General features: G+C 36.8%; 1 protein-coding gene across 1 annotated transcript in view; it reads left to right on the forward strand.

Annotated features, from left to right (window-relative positions):
* Positions 1-414: 414 nt before the first annotated feature.
* Positions 415-16,102, forward strand: part of TNFSF13B (TNF superfamily member 13b) — a 34,333-nt gene continuing 18,645 nt past the window's right edge. The window contains exons 1-2 of the mRNA XM_081214598.1: positions 415-768; positions 847-934. Coding sequence (XP_081070724.1) covers positions 439-768; positions 847-934 — 418 coding nt within the window. The 5' untranslated portion in view covers positions 415-438. The remainder of the gene's footprint in view (positions 769-846; positions 935-16,102) is intronic.

Genomic DNA, 16,102 nt, shown 5'->3' on the forward strand with positions numbered 1-16,102 from the left:
ACCACGTGGCCCCAAGTGGACCCAGTTCTCTCCTAATGCCTGAGGGGGAGCTACTTAAACACCTTCCTGTCTTAAAAGTTGTCTGCAGTGTGCTGGTCCAAACCCCCAACTCCTTGCCGTCAGTAGATTTAAGGGGCCCGTTTGTGCATGAGTGTTCTGAGATGCCATTAAAATTCTTACAAAAACTGAAAGTGAAATGAGGAAGACTGATTGAGCAATCACATAGAAGGGCGAATGCCAGGAAGACCTATCATACAGTAGGGGCAGAGATGCAGCCGGGCAGAGAGAAGAAAATTCAGGAGAACTCTCCGGAGGGCGAGCGCCGGGCTGGGCCATGTAGTCAATGTAGGACATCAACAAACACAGATAACAGGAAATGATCCATTCTCTGTGGTCACTTATTCTAAGGGCCCGAACCTTCAAAGTTCAAGGAGGGAAATGGATGACTCCACAGGGGAACAGTCACGCCTTTCTCGCCTTAAGACCAGAGACGAAATGAAACTGAAGGGGACAGTCTTCATCCTCCCCCAGAAGGAAAGCCCCTCTGTCCGCTTCTCCAAAGATGGAAAGCTGCTGGCCGTGACCCTGCTGCTGGCCCTGCTGTCGTGCTGCCTCGCGGTGCTCTCCTTCTGCCGCGTGGCTTCCCTGCAAGCAGAGCTGGGAAGGCTCCGGGAGGAGCTGCGGGAGCTGCCCGGCGTCCCTCAGGCGGGAGCCGCAGCCCCCAGGGCCGCCCTGCGGGAGGCTGCAGCCGCCACCTCCGCCCTGAAAGTGAGTCTGCGGCAGCCCCAGCCCCATGCTCCCGCACCCAGACGCCCTGGCAATAACGGGGGGCTTTTCTCTTGGCAGGGGAGCTTTGCGCTACCAGCTCCAGGAGAAAGCAACTCCAGCCAAAGCAGCAGGAGTAAGCGTGGCCTGCAGGATGCAGAAGAAACAGGTATGTTTGGGGCACAGAAGCGGCTAGGAGTCAGGGATCCCAGTTCACAGGTGAGGAGGAGAGGGGAGCCAAACAGGACCTAGAAACTTGGAAACTTACCGTCCCAGCCAGGTGTGGCTCCAGGGCAAAGCCAAGCCCTGGCCGATGTAATAGGCCGACAGCATGTTTTGTCCTACAGTGAGCAGATTTTGTGGGGAGAGGTATTTATCTGTGCGGCACTTTAGAACAGGGGAAAGGGGCCCACATTTCCCCTCAAATTGATAGTTCACTCCTATGTCAGGAGCATCGTCTGGCAGTGCAGGAAAAAAGCACCACGTGCCAGTGTAGAATGAGCTTTTGTCAGAGAAGAGCAGCCAGACAGCATCTCCTGGGGGGCGTAGCCGCTGTAAAACCACGTGTAGATCACCCGGGAAGCAGGTGCATGTTTGTGCTTTATTTGCTGTCTTGCTTTTTAAAAAAAGCTTATTGTACACACACACTCACACACACACAGATTGTAATGCTTTTCTTTAATGTGTGCTTTTCCTGGAGCTCCACACGTTTATAGCCTCCTTGTAATAGTTCCTTAGCGATTGCTACCTTTCTTCCTGCTGCAGGTGTCCCACAGAATGGTGTGGGTTCCTGACCCCTCAGGTTTGGTGGGGCCTCCCAAGACGTGATTCAGCTCTAGTTCCTTCATTTCAAGGCTGAGAAAGAGCATTTGAATGGCACTTACTAATATTGCAATTTAACAAATCCTTGGTGCTGTTTCTCTTTTATATTGAAGGAAACTTTTCTTGAGCCCCTAGAATGTGCCAGGCAGGCTTGTACTAGGAGAGGTATCGCCCCACCTCCTGTTTCCTTTCACCTTCACGGTGAGTGTGAGGCAGACCCAACAGGTGTAATTATTTACATGTATTTGTACTTCTGAACAGAAGTGCACGAGAGACAGAATAGGTGTCCTATCACACCACACACACACACACACACACACACACACGCAGAATACTCCTTCTGTAAACTTATTTTTCACTCAGTGCCTTATTCGTGGAAAAAATTCTTCCTCGTTTTATACAACTGTAAATTTTTTATCTGGTTATCATATCTTTGTACCAGTTATCAGAAAGGATTGGGTTTAAACATTTTAAAACTGGAAAACACTCATATTTTTACTATACTTTAACACATCGATTATTTTCATATTTTGCATTTTATCTATATTTTTACATATTTGAAAAAATTCAGTATATATACTGTGGTATATTTTTGTATTCACTTATTATACAATAAATGTTTTCCTTGTTTCTAAGTAATTCTCACACATCCATATTTATTTGTTATCATACAATTATTTATCATTTCCCATTTTTTTGATAGAATGGAACATGCCAAAATTTTTGTGCAGATCTCTTTGTTTCTGAGGAATTTTATGCATATATTCAATATAAATTCCATACATGGAATGGCTGAGCCAAAGAGGATGAACATCTTTAGCACCCTTGCTACCTGTTGCCATACTGTTTTCAAAATGAATTACAAATGTATGCAATCAGAAATGCAGTGTACAAGTTCTCCACATTCTTACAGCATTTTATCTTTAAAAATATATTTAGTTTAGTAGTTGTAAAAGAGTGCCTCAAATTTAATTTTTTGCTTGCTTACAAATAAGAATTATCTTTCTGCATATTTTGATAACTTCTAATTTTATCTTCTGCTAATTTTTATTTATAACTTCCCTCATTTGTCCTATTTTTAAAATAATTTTGAATAAACTCTGTATTAGGCATATTGTTTATCAAAATTTTGATGTAAATATTTTCACAATATTTTGCAGTTTTTTAAACTTGTACAGAGATTTTGCATCTGTATATTTAATGTGATACACTTTTTAAATTTTCTGTAGTACATCAAAGCTAAAAATATATTTGTTCATAATCTCTTAAGTAGTTTATTCTTTTCTCTGCCATTTTGACTTTTTTTTGTAATTTAGTGTTGTAGTTGGGTATTTAATCCATTAGTCCTGGAGTTTATTTTGGTAGGTCATGTCATACTAACTTCCTTTCTTAGGAACTTCTTTCCTTCCTTCCTTAACTTCCTCTTTCTTCTTTTACTTTTTCCTTCCAAACTGTTGCTAAGTATCTCGGCCAAATTCATTAGATGATTCTTTTTAACTCATTTGCATTGGAATGCTTACTATATTATATTAAGTTCCTCATTTATAGTTGAATCTATTTTGAGACTTTTTTTTCATTGATTTATTTCCTATTTATCTGCATTAAATATTTTAAGTAATTTTATAATAAAATGAGCTTCAATGCCTAGTAAGGTGAGGATGCCTCAATCTTCTTCAACCTTGTCTGCTAGTATTCCCCTGCCTCTAAATATTAATATTAAAACTAAACCCTAACTTTTCCATTCCAAAGAGGATATAGACTCATTACAGCAGATTTAAGAAGGAAAGAATTGAGTAAGAAATCAATAACTCCCTGAGTCCCACTTGACCAAATATGTTCTATTAATATTTTAAAATTTCCTCCCATGTGAATATTTTTTCATATTTGTGTTACTAGGGCATCCAAAAATTGTATACTGACAAAAATTTTCCCCAAATAATTTGCAATTTTAGAAAGTTTGGAGAATAGCAGAAAGTTCTAACCAATGAATCAGAATGGACCCGGTTTCCATAGCCCAGATGTAGTCAGTTATTCCCGGTCAATGAAATTGGCTTGAATGTTGTTTTAGACACTATCCTTTTGTGCAGGGAAAATTTATTTTGTTTAGCCTTACTCCAAAATTAATGCATATATATATATAACAAGAAGGTTGTCTGAAACTCCATGATTTTTGTTTGTTTTCTGTTTGGTAGGGTCCTTTTTTTGGAATTGAGAAAATTATATGCAGTTTGAATCTAGCAACTTTCTTTGGTTTTGGTTTCCATTCTAGTTGTTGTGATTTATTTTAGGTAAAACTCAAAAGCCAGAGTTATCCCTTTTACTTTCAAAGTATTAGTTTCTATTTTATTTATTCATTTTCTATAAACGTTTTTGTTGGAATTTTAGAAAAACTGTAACTCTGAAGAAGAAAATGAATTTTCACAGTTTGAATTGATGTATTCAAGAATTTTTAATAGCTTTATTAAATACAGAATTTTAAATTTCACAATAAGACAGTTTTCCTTATATAGGTTTCACTATTCTTTCATAGTTAAATTAAAAAGGGTTTATTGCTATTAGGAGTCTTAGCATTTTCAAATAGCTTGTTAAACTGCTAAAAAACATAGAATTTTCAGTAAACGATTTAGTATTTGATCTCACGCTTATTTTTAAGCCACGTCAGTAGTACACTCAGTGGATTTATACTTAACAGAATTATAATATTATTCTAGATTTTTTCTAAAATACTCTGCTTTCTGTATATACTCCTCAACATCAAGTTGCCATTATTTTATAACTGTGTCAAAAAGGTTCACAGCTGAATATTGCTAAGTAACATACCAGAATGTTACTCATTCTTATTTTTCTATAAATCCAACCCAAATATCACCAGGCATCTCAATTTTATTGTGTGGATATTCAGTTCGTAAGTAAATTCCAGTATGTTGTGGGCTAGAAAGTCGAACCTCCCCAGCACACAGCAAGCCTAGTTATTGCATTGGTATTTGATACTCATCACATATTATCTAGGAAGGTTGTTTTCTTTTCACTTGTGTATACCCCATCTGTTCAACTAAAGAGTAGAGACCTCTGTGGTCTGGTCCTATTTCTCCTTTTGTATATTCATCATGACACTTGCACCCTGTAGGTATTCCATGAATATGTGTTAATCAATTTTGGGGCCAATATCAAATAAGATAGAATGATTTGACATCATTTTGGGGGGGAAGGGATTTTCCCATATTTCTTCATTTGTCAGGTTTTGATCAAAGGCCATCTTATGAAATTTTTTTAACTTGACCTTTAAAATAACTAATTAACCAAAGAATGAGCATGATCATAAGGCTAAAGTCGCAGGGGCAGTCTGGAAACCCCTTGCCTCAGACTCTCTTGGTGCACCAAGTACAGGCACTATTTGGGCTCATTGAAAAGTCATAGAGAAGCTCCCATATTCAGCAATTTCTTTAACTATAATTTCATGGGTTTTTAGCTTAATTTTTTAAAAATTTTAATTGACATATTATTTACATACAGAAAAGGGCATGTATCTTCAGGACACAGGTCAGTGAAATTCACAAGCTGAACAGCAGGAGATGAAGGGCAGACATCACCATCAGTCTCCACACCCATTGAGTATTTCTTGCAGACCACCCCCGGAGTAAACGTGCTGCTTTTACTTCATTCTAGAATTTGGCGCTGTGGCTCCAGTTTTGTTTTTCTTAATTATGTTGTGTTTCAAGTGAAAGTCTCAGTAAGTTTCATGTGTTTCATAAGATAATTTCTGGTTATAATATAACAAACAGAAATGTGGGGAAATCCAGGATTAAAATTGCCAAATGGCCTACAATAGCCAAAAATTCACTTTTAAGCCCATAAGTGTATTTGGAGATAGTCCCAATTAAAACAAAAACAAAAACACTAAAGTGACATGGCTTTGAAAATATTACACATGAAAATTTGTTCACAGATGAAATCATGATGACCCATGTTTTGAACCTGCACTTAACTATAATTCTATTCATTTCAAGAATCTAAAGATAAGCATCTTCAGAGTCCATCAAGAAAGTGAATTCTTCCAAATGGGTTCTTACTGAATTAAAACAGTTTATTAGGGCTTCCCTGGTGGTGCAGTGGTTGAGAGTCTGCCTGCTGATGCAGGGGACACGGGTTCGTGCCCCGGTCCGGGAAGATCCCACATGCCGCGGAGCGGATGGGCCCGTGAGCCATGGCTGCTGAGCCTGCGCGTCTGGAGCCTGTGCTCCACAACGGGAGAGGCCACAACAGTGAGAAGCCCACATACCGCAAAAAAAAAGAAAAAAAAGTTTATTAATAAAATTAGGTGACCTTTCATTTTTTCCCTTGTTATTCAGTAGGGAATTTAAGTTATCAGAAACCCATGTATTTTAGATTATAGAAAGACAAAAATTATTTTTATTAATAATGTTTATTATACTCATCTCAAATGTAATATTAAAAATAGTGGTGAAAGGGACTTCTCTGGTAGTCCAGGCTTAAGACTTTGTGCTCCCAATGAAGGGGGTGCGGGTTCTATCCCTGGTCGGGGAACTAAGATCCCCGTACTGCATGGCACAGGCAAAAAGTTAAGAAAAAAAAAAAAGTAATGAAGTGGTGAAAGCATGAGCATTTCAAAGAAATATAAAAACAAGAGCAGAAAAATTTGCCCATATTTTATCTTTCAAATATTTCTTGTAAAATTTTGACCAATCTACTTTATTTTTCTCCATTTTTAAATAAACTTTTTAGTTTGAAATTATTTTAGAATTACAGGAAAGTTGCAATAACAGTGCAGTGAGCTGCCATATATCCCTCATGCCGTTTCCCCTAATGTTAACATCTTATGTTACCATGGTACCTTTGTCACAACTTAGAGACCAACATTAGGATTTAACTGAACTCCCGACTTTACTTGAATTTCACCAGCTTTTCCGCTAAGGTCTTATCATGTTCCGGGAGCCATCCAGGAATGCATTTAATAGTTTTTAAAAATCAGAGTTTTGAATATAATGCACATAAGTTAACACCTAATAGTATAACTAAAGTATTTCTCTGAGGTAAACATTTTTGTTGTTAAACATAAAGATATCAATACTATTAATATTTTTGAAATATTAATATTTCTTTCTTGAAATCCATAGTCCATTTCCTTTGCAAGAAAAGATGGGGTATCTGAAGGGTCTGTAACATCCAGTCTTTGCTTCATTGGCATTTCGGGCTCAGCTGTAACTTACAAGGCTGTAAAGTGAGTGTTAAAAGCATGCAGTGTAATATTCCATTGTATATATGTGCCACATCTTCTTTATCCATTCATCCGATGATGGACACTTAGGTTGTTTCCAGCTCCGGGATTCACTTTGTTATAAAGCAGAAACTAATTAAAAAAATAAATAAATAAACTTAAAAAAAAATGGATAACCAGTGGACCTACTATATAGCACAGGGGACTCTGCTCAATGTTATGTGGCAGCCTGGATGGGAGGGGAGTTTGGGGGAGAATGGGTACATGCATATGTATAGCCGAGTCCCTTTGCTGTGCATCTGAAACTATCACAACATTGTTAATCGGCTATACTCCAATATAAAATAAAAAGTAAAAAAAAAAAAAAAAAAAAAAAAAAAAAGCATGCAGTGTATAACTCAGCCATCCAATTTGTCCCCAGATGAGGCTAACGGCAGCCTCTTACCCAGCAAGGGTGTGTTCCTTCCTAGAACAGAAACAGCTGGCTGCTGTCATGGTGATCTTTGACCAGAATCTTCCCTGAGTGTCATTTTTCTTTTCCCCTGCTGTAAATAACGAGAGCCTTCTTTTTCAGTGTTGCAAGAGCTGGAATCTGTTCAGTTTCCACAAAAGTATTTAAAATGAAAATAGTGACCTGGTAACCAAACCTTTGAACCCTGTTCTTATCAAGTTTAAAGTTTTGGGAAACAGAAGAGCCAGGAAGCGAATCAACCAGTTCAGCCAGAAGTGATATTGTATCTCTTCCAATCTTCCCTGACCTAGGAGGTCCAAGCACTGTTCTAGTTGTTGGGTATTGATTAGAAGACAAACAGATGAAAGTTTCCCATGCATTGGAGATTACATTGCAGTGAGGTGGAAAGCCATAGAAAATAATCAATAAACATAATTAATGAGGAAATTATAATACTAGAAAATGTCAAATACATTGCAAAAGTGAAAAATTTAGGGCAGGGTTAAGAGAACCAGCAGAGTTAAGGGTGAAGAAAGGTAAGAGGACATGTCTGTATTTTAAATAGGGAGGCCAGGGTAAGTCTTTCTATCTAATCCCTGAAAGCTCAACAATTCTTATACTTTCAACATTAAAAAAAACTGCAGACATGCCTAGGTATTTTAAAAATAAATTCATAATGTCGAGGGATGCATTCTCATTAATAGTTCATAGAAATGGGTGATATTAGTTTTAATGGTTAATTATGCTTTTTATAGGTCAAGTCCTACTTACAGGATCTGCATTGGGCAGCTGCTCTTTTGTTGTGGGATTTTCTTTGACCTAAATAGACATTTCTCCAAAGAAGATACACAGATTGCCAACAAACACATGAAAGGATGCTCAGCATCACTAATCATTAGAGAAATGCAAGTCAGAACTACAATGAGGTATCACCTCACACCAGTTAGAATGGCCATCGTCAAAAAATCTACAAACAATAAATGCTGGAGAGGGTGTGGAGAAAAGGGGACACTCTTGCACTGTTGGTGGGAATGTAAATTGATACAGCCACTGTGGAGAACAGCATGGAGGTTCCTTAAAAAACTAAAAAAAGAACTACCATACGACCCAGCAATCCCACTACTGGGCATATACCCTGAGAAAACCATAATTCAAAAAGAGTCATGTACCACAATATTCATTGCAGCACTATTTACAATAGCCAGGACATGGAAGCAACCTAAGTGTCCATCGACAGATGAATGGATATAGAAGATGTGGCACATTTATACAATGGAATATTACTCAGCCATAAAAAGAAACGAAACTGAGTTATTTATAGTGAGGTGAACAAAACTAGAGTCTGTCATACAGAGTGAAGTAAGTCAGAAAGAGATAAACAAATACCATATGCTAACACATATTTATGGAATCTAAAAAAAAAAAAAAGGTTCTGAAGAACCTAGGGGAAGGACAGGAGTAAAGACGCAGACATAGAGAATGGACTTGAGGACACGGGGAGGGGGAAGGGTAAGCTGGGACGAAGTGAGAGAGTGGCATGGACATATATACACTACCAAATGTAAAATAGATAGCTAGTGGGAAACAGCTGCATAGCACAGGGAGATCAGCTCGGTGCTCTGTGACCACCTAGAGGAGTGGGATAGGGAGGGTGGGAGGGAGACACAAGGGGGAGGAGGTATGGGGATATATGTATGCATATAGCTGATTCACTTTGTTATACAGCAGAAACTAACACACCATTTTAAAGCAATTATACTCCAATAAAGATGTTTAAAAAGTAAAAATTCCTCAAAGGACATATCAAGAAAAAAAGTATCCCCATTTCTGAGGAGTTAGAGAAGAAACAGACTTTTCTCAAAATAGAGGAGACACCTGCTGTGCAAAGCTCTGAGGTAGGCTCTCCAGAATATACAGAAAAGGGGAGAGAAATGGAATGAAATTAGCCGAGTATGGTCCATGTGAAAGCTCTGGGTTAGGCCCGGTGGACCTATGATTATCATTTGCCCTCTTCATAACCCTGCAGTGCTGGCATTATTGTCTGCATTTTAGGTGAGAGAATTGAAGCAGGCACAGCCAACCCCTCTTTTCAGAAACCCAGTACTGAGTTGGAGAAATTTTAAAAAGCTAATGTAATTTCAAGATAATAAATAATTTAAAAATAACAATGTTTTTGCCTTTGCAAAACACATGCAAATTACGACTTCAACTAATTCTCACAACACTATGAAATAGATATTGTTTTTTTTCAGTTTACAAATAAGAAAAAATATTTCAAAATTAAGTGTCAATCTCATGATTAAATAGCTAATTGGTTTAAGAACTAAGGTTGAATTTATTATCTTGACTATAAATTCTGAGTTTTTTTGATCACATGAGCTATATGTGCTTAATTTTCAAATAAAGCACCAGTTTTGAGAAAAGTTATTGGATCCTGGAGAAGCCTAAATTATTATCAGTATTATACCAGTGAGAAGGATGGCTAGTTATGGAATCACAGAATGTCAGTAGTCAAGATCACAGACTGAAAGACTATCTAGACCATGGCGGAGAAAAGCTGAGCTGGGTTTTAAAGGTTGAGTAAATGTGGGTAAGAGGAGAGTGTATCCAAGATATGGTAACAGTAGTAAAACAGGAAATAGAAAAAAATACAAGAAAAGACCTCATTATATAGTAAGCTGCCATCTCCTTGGGGAATTTTGCAAATGTTGATTGATTGAAGTTCAGGCTTTCCTCTTCTCTCCATCCCTCTCCTCTGACTATCCTGTGTCAGGTAGACAAAGAAATGGAAAATAACTGCTTCATGGTATCTACTGACACAAGTGGTGAAGCTACACTTCAGCTCATCTTTTTTCTCTTCTATCTACTACCCTGGAGCTTCTTCTGGCAACTAGAGAGTAAGAAATTCTAGAGAAATAGCATACAACCATTTACTTAAAAAAAAATATTATAGCGTGCTACAGTTCTATGGATGACATTTCAAAAACTTATTGAGATTATTCGTTATGAAGAATGTTTTCCATAAAACCATGGACCCAAAGATTTATTGTTACAGAGTTCAGACATCATGGACATAGGTGTTTTTTTTTAATGGAAGCTATTTTCCCTAAAACATTAATTTAATTTGATTTAACATGTATTATACATTTGGATGTAAGGATGGGGTTTTTAAGAATTATTTGGAGAGGTTAGATGTTGGTATGATGTCTACTTTCTTTTCTAAATTGCTCCACAGATTTTTTTAAATGTGCTGTAAACCAGACACTGTAAATTTGTAAATGATGGCCCTTAATATGAAGTGACTCACAGCCTAGGGATGGAAGCAGTTATAGAAACAATTAGTACATATAGTGAAATGTATTTCAATAGATGTACGTACAAAGTGTAATGGCATCAAATATTTAGCTAGAAGGATCAGGGAAAAATTTGGTATGTGACCTGAGCCCTGAAGCATGAATGAAGTTTCACCAGTTGGAAAGGTGAGGAATATTTGGCCGTAGGGAATGGCATATACAAGGGCCTGGAAACATGAAGCCGACCTCCTGTTCTGAGAAGGTGTGTTTAAGTGCAGCGGGGGTTGGAGAGGAGGGTCATGAGGCTGTGCAGGTAGACTTGGATTTTATGTACAAAGAAACCTTTTGAAGGAATTATAAATATGAAAAGGACAAGATAGGATTTGGGTTTAGGAAGATAACTCGAGGAAATGCAAGTGATGGACTAGGAATTGTAGAAAATGGAAGAGGCACAACTAGGTAGGCTAAGGTAATTGTGAAGAATGGTGAGGGTAAAGATCTGAATTTAGGCTACGATGCTCCCCATCTTACCATTTCTCTCTCTCTCTCTCTCTCTCTCTCTCTCTCTCTCTCTCTCTCTCTCTCTCCTTCAGCCAAACTTGCCACCGTTCAAAGAAGCCTTCCTCATTGGATCAGACATCTGGGCACTGTATCTCTCTTACAGTTGCAATTTTAATTCTGATTTGGTGTTACTGATTCATGCCTGTTCTTCCCACTAGATTGTAAGCTCCATGGGGGTAGGAATTATATCTCCTTTTTTTTTGGTATCCCTAAGTGCAACATGTGACACAAATTTAGTGCTCAGTAAAATTGTTGAATGGATGAATGAGAGATGAAATCTTAATTGAACAAAAGTTAAAAGTTCAAACCATTAGAACTTGGTTATTATTTGAATTTCAAGAGTGAGGAGGAAGAAATAAGGCATGTTTATAAAGTTTCTAGTTTGTGCAACTCAGAGGGCAGTTATATACCCACTAAGAGAGAAAACAGAGAAGGAGTGAGAGGTGAATGTGTGTGAAGAAGATCAAGAAATAGATTTGAGGCAGATGAAACTTGAGATCACTTTGGCGTTCAGGTGGGAATGTCCAAGCAGGAGTTGAATATGTAACAGCCAATTGTGCAATTTATTGCCACCTTTCTCCAGATATTCAGGTGTATTTGTATTTTTTGGTTTTACCTTCCTTGACTTCAGACCTGTTTGCACGTTTTGTTATGAAGCTAATGTCCTTCACTGGTAAGTTAGTGATAGCCAGTGCCTTCTGAGTATGTGTCATTAGTAAAGTGAAATATCCTAAAATAATGCAAAGAAGTCATGACCAAAGAAAAAACATATCCTGTGGAGATGATGACAACTATAAAATTGGTAATTTTAAGTTAAAATATTTGATCATTTGCAAAATTAAACAACATTAGATGAAGATGGTATTTTGGGGTTTTTTTCTGTCTTTGTTACTTTACTCTTATGAGGCTATCCAGAGGGCTGCCATCTTACATATCCTGCCTTACTTTAGTCATAGAACATGATTATATTATGAGTGGTACATGGCAACTTCCAGTTCATGTCAAGACTGTTTCTGTGCACATATACACAGAGAAAATCTTCAATTCAAATATATTTCTTTACTTCTATCCGCTATATTTATTTCTACTTTATCAGCTTCATTCCAAGACCTCCAAAAATTCAGCACCCCTTTCTCACTTCCCCAAGGCCATTATAGTGCTGCCATCTTTGTGAATTCCCCAAAATTGAAAACCTGCTTTTATTATTAGTTTTTAATTCTCCTTCAAGCACATATACTCATTAGTCAGAAACTTTTAAATTTTTTTCACAGTTTGTCTTGGGTGCTCCACTTATATAATTTCATTTTAAACCAAATCATCCGCATATTATATTTATTACCAGTCAAGAGCTAAACCTTGGCTTTCATTCTCCCTTTACAGCAGTTCATTCTACACATAGACACATATATTGTCTTTCTCAAGCACAACATGTATCAGGCAAGCCCCTCTCAAGATTAAAAATTCTTAATATTTTTTCTATTTTCTAGTAAGTCAAATACAGACTTCTCAACCTAGCTCTCTAGAAATTCTTTCAAAACTCTCTCAATTCATTGTTTTTGTAAGTTACCAATAAGTAACTTAATAAATTTTGCCAGTTACACAAACTGCTTATCCCTGATCATATAAAACTTTATAATCCAGTTTCCACCCCTAAAATTTTGTCTTCCCATTCCAGTAGAAATGTTTATCCTAAAACCGTGATTTCTTTGATTTCTTCATAAATCTATGTCCAGCATTAGGTCAATATTTAGATCTTTAAGGGATTTCTCTTAATTAAACTTTTCCAGCCACTGATGATTTATTCAAAAGTAGCTCAAGAAAATTCCAACTCCTACATTTGTCATGACTTCCATGTACTGAATGAAAGCTCTACAGAAATGAAGAGAGGCATCATCTTCAGAGTCCTCATTCTTGAAAAATGTACAATGTAATAAGTAAGACAACAGAAAAAAGAAGAAAGATAAAAGAAGATGAAGGAAGGGCATCTCATTCAGACTGAAGAGCTTAGAAGAAGCTTCTTGAATGAGATGAGTGAGAAATATGGGAGTTAGTGGGTGTAGGTCATATGGACAGGACACGAGTAATGGGAAAAGCTCATTGTGGGATGCTTTTCATGAGAACCACGCATAATCTGCAATAATTGCATTATTTATGGTAGTTTCTATTAGATTTAGCTTTGTTGAAATAATGTATAATAAACTGGATTCCAGTTTGAAAAGGTTTGGTTCCAACACAGAAAACAATACAACAGATATTAGCAATTCCGTAAACCTATAAATCTCTTTTCCTGATTAAAAGCCCCTTTAAAAGGTGGCTTTCAATCACAGTCAGTCCAACCACTATTCTAATTGTGAAGTTGGTTGGATTTTATTGTATCAAATATTGAGCAATAGCAAATGACTTTTGTCTAAAAGTTCTTATTTTAGGAATTCTCTTTTGTAAGCTAGTTTTGTCATCAATATAAGGTTTTGTATTTAGAAATATTTTTCACATGGTTTAATATTATGAGTAAATTTTCTTATGCTGTAAAAATGTACTTAAGATTAATTATCTGTGGTTCTCACATCATTATAATATGAGATATATATATATATATATACATATATATATATATATTTAGAAATATGTCTCCCCACTGACACAGAAATGTTTTAATGTATGCTACTGCCTTGCTTAGTTAAAAAGCTAAACCATTCTCAAACTCTTGTATAATTCCCCTCAACTGTAGCAGCAGGAAAGATGTGTGAAAGACATTTGAAAACCAAACACAGTCAATTAATACTACAATTGTTATCAATATTATGTTTCTTATATTAGACTAAGCATTCTCAAAACTCTTGTGGTTGGATATCTATGCTATTGGGAGATACAAAAACAGTACTTCTCTCTTTTGGCCAACTTTTTGTGAACAGTAATCTATAGCCTAAAATCAGATCTATGGTGAATTGGAAAGAGAGTCCTAAAAGACTGAACTGGAGATAAGTTGATAATAGATATCAAATTTCCTTAAAAGGAAGAGTTGAAAGCTGAAGAGGTAAGTAGCACTGATAGGGTTGATGGGACCTGAACAGCATCTAATGAGGGCAGGATGGAAAGTCCTGTTCTTATTTCCAAGAACTTATCTCCTTGAAAAGCCCAGTGACTTTCTCTGGAATAAGGAAAACTAATGAATAGCACTAGCTTTAGTGAATATAATTCAAACACTACCCTTGAACTGTCATTTTAATATCTCATTTTCTTTTCTGAAGAGTATTTCATGAAATAAAAATTTCTCTCCATAGTGTATTTTCTTCTAAAAGTTAGATTTCTGCTACTGTGTGATCGAATAGATCATAAATTTTCAATGTGTAGGTTGTGGCCAAGTTTTAGTTGGGCTTTGGAGATTAAAATTCAGATATTTTCATATCAGTTTGGTAGTCTCCAGGCAGCACTCATTAGGTAAACCCCTTTCTGTCTAAATAGAAAAGGTAAGTCTCCTACAGGAGTTTGTGGAAACAGTCAAGGAGAGGACTAATTGGAATAGTATTTCTAGGGACTTCCCTGGCGGTCCAGAGTTTAAGACTCTGTGTTTCCACTGTAGGGGTGCAGGGGGCAAGTGTTGGATACCTGGCTGGGGAACTAAGATCCCAGGTGCCTCGTGTGGTCAAAAAAAAAAAGAAAGAAATAGTATTTCCTTGAGCCCTTTATCAGCTTCATTTGGTCTTCTTGCTCTCCTAATGTCCTTCCCTTGTGTTCCCAGTTTATTTGGTTCGATGCTACTAAGAACAATACCACTAATGATAGCCAAGATTGACTTTGCAATTATTATGTCCCAAGTACAGTACTAAATGTTTCAGATTTATTATCTCATTTAATCTTTACAATATGCATGCACATGACAAAGGAAAGATGGAAAATTTGGAAATTTAACTTTGACTTTCATCAAGATCCTCTTCTTTTTCATTGTGGAGGAAAGATTAGAGCTTTTCATGCTCTGATTGGCCCTTGCATCCCTCACAAAACTTATCATGGTGTCTTGTATGTCGTAATTCCTCAAGAAGTGTTTGTCAGAAAAATAGGTTTAATATGGTGACTCTAGACTTGTGCTTTTCAGACTTTGGCTGCTTTGGATGTTCTTTTGTTCCTTTCTTTCAAGCTGTCCTGCCTGTTACGATGCTTTTCCATATTTTCTGTGGCAGAGGGTCTACCATAGTAACTGCAGTAATGAGTCACATTTCCCTGTGGCATAGACATCGCTGCCATTGTTTTCCAGGTCAATAAAAGAACCACAAAGTGGCCAAAATGTTCTGCTCCTATCCAAACCATCACATTAACGTAAAAATGTGTTAGAAAAGTCTCATGGTTATAAAGGAATTGCAGTTTTTATCATTATAGTTCTACCTTTAAATACCAAGGGAAATTTCTTAGCAGGTTTTCATATGTGATCACTGCCTATAACAGTATTCTTTTTAGGCCTATGCATTTGCACAACTTCAGAATATTACATAATTATTACATCTGTTATTCCATGTTTTCCATTAGTGACTTGCAGCAGGAACTCTCCACTGTGTTAATAAGCTCCTAAAATGTATACATTGTGAAGAATGTTTTTAAAGCATTACTTCAATGCAGAATAAAATACTTGCTATATAATAAACGATCTAAACTAATATTTTCTTAATTTAAAATAGGCACACTTAGGTTCATGTTTCATATTTTTCATAGATATTTACTGCTTTGTTTTCTTTTCCTACAGGCAGCGTACCTATTTTGCTTTTACCTGAAGGCATTGTCTTTATTTAATAGAGTAGTTATGTATTCTTTGGAATACTCTGTGTAATATTCTGTATGTGATGTGTGATGTGAATTGATGCATCCCAGAAGATTTACTGGTGATGCAGTGTCAGGGAAATCTTCCATTTTATCTTAAAAAGACGTTGTAGCTCTCTTTCTCTTTCTAGTCCAAAACATTTTACCAAAAGCCTGACTGGCTCC

The sequence above is a fragment of the Mesoplodon bidens genome (assembly GCF_964165515.1).
Source record: "Mesoplodon bidens genome assembly, chromosome: 17".
In the NCBI taxonomy this organism is placed as follows: Eukaryota; Metazoa; Chordata; class Mammalia; order Artiodactyla; family Ziphiidae; genus Mesoplodon; species Mesoplodon bidens.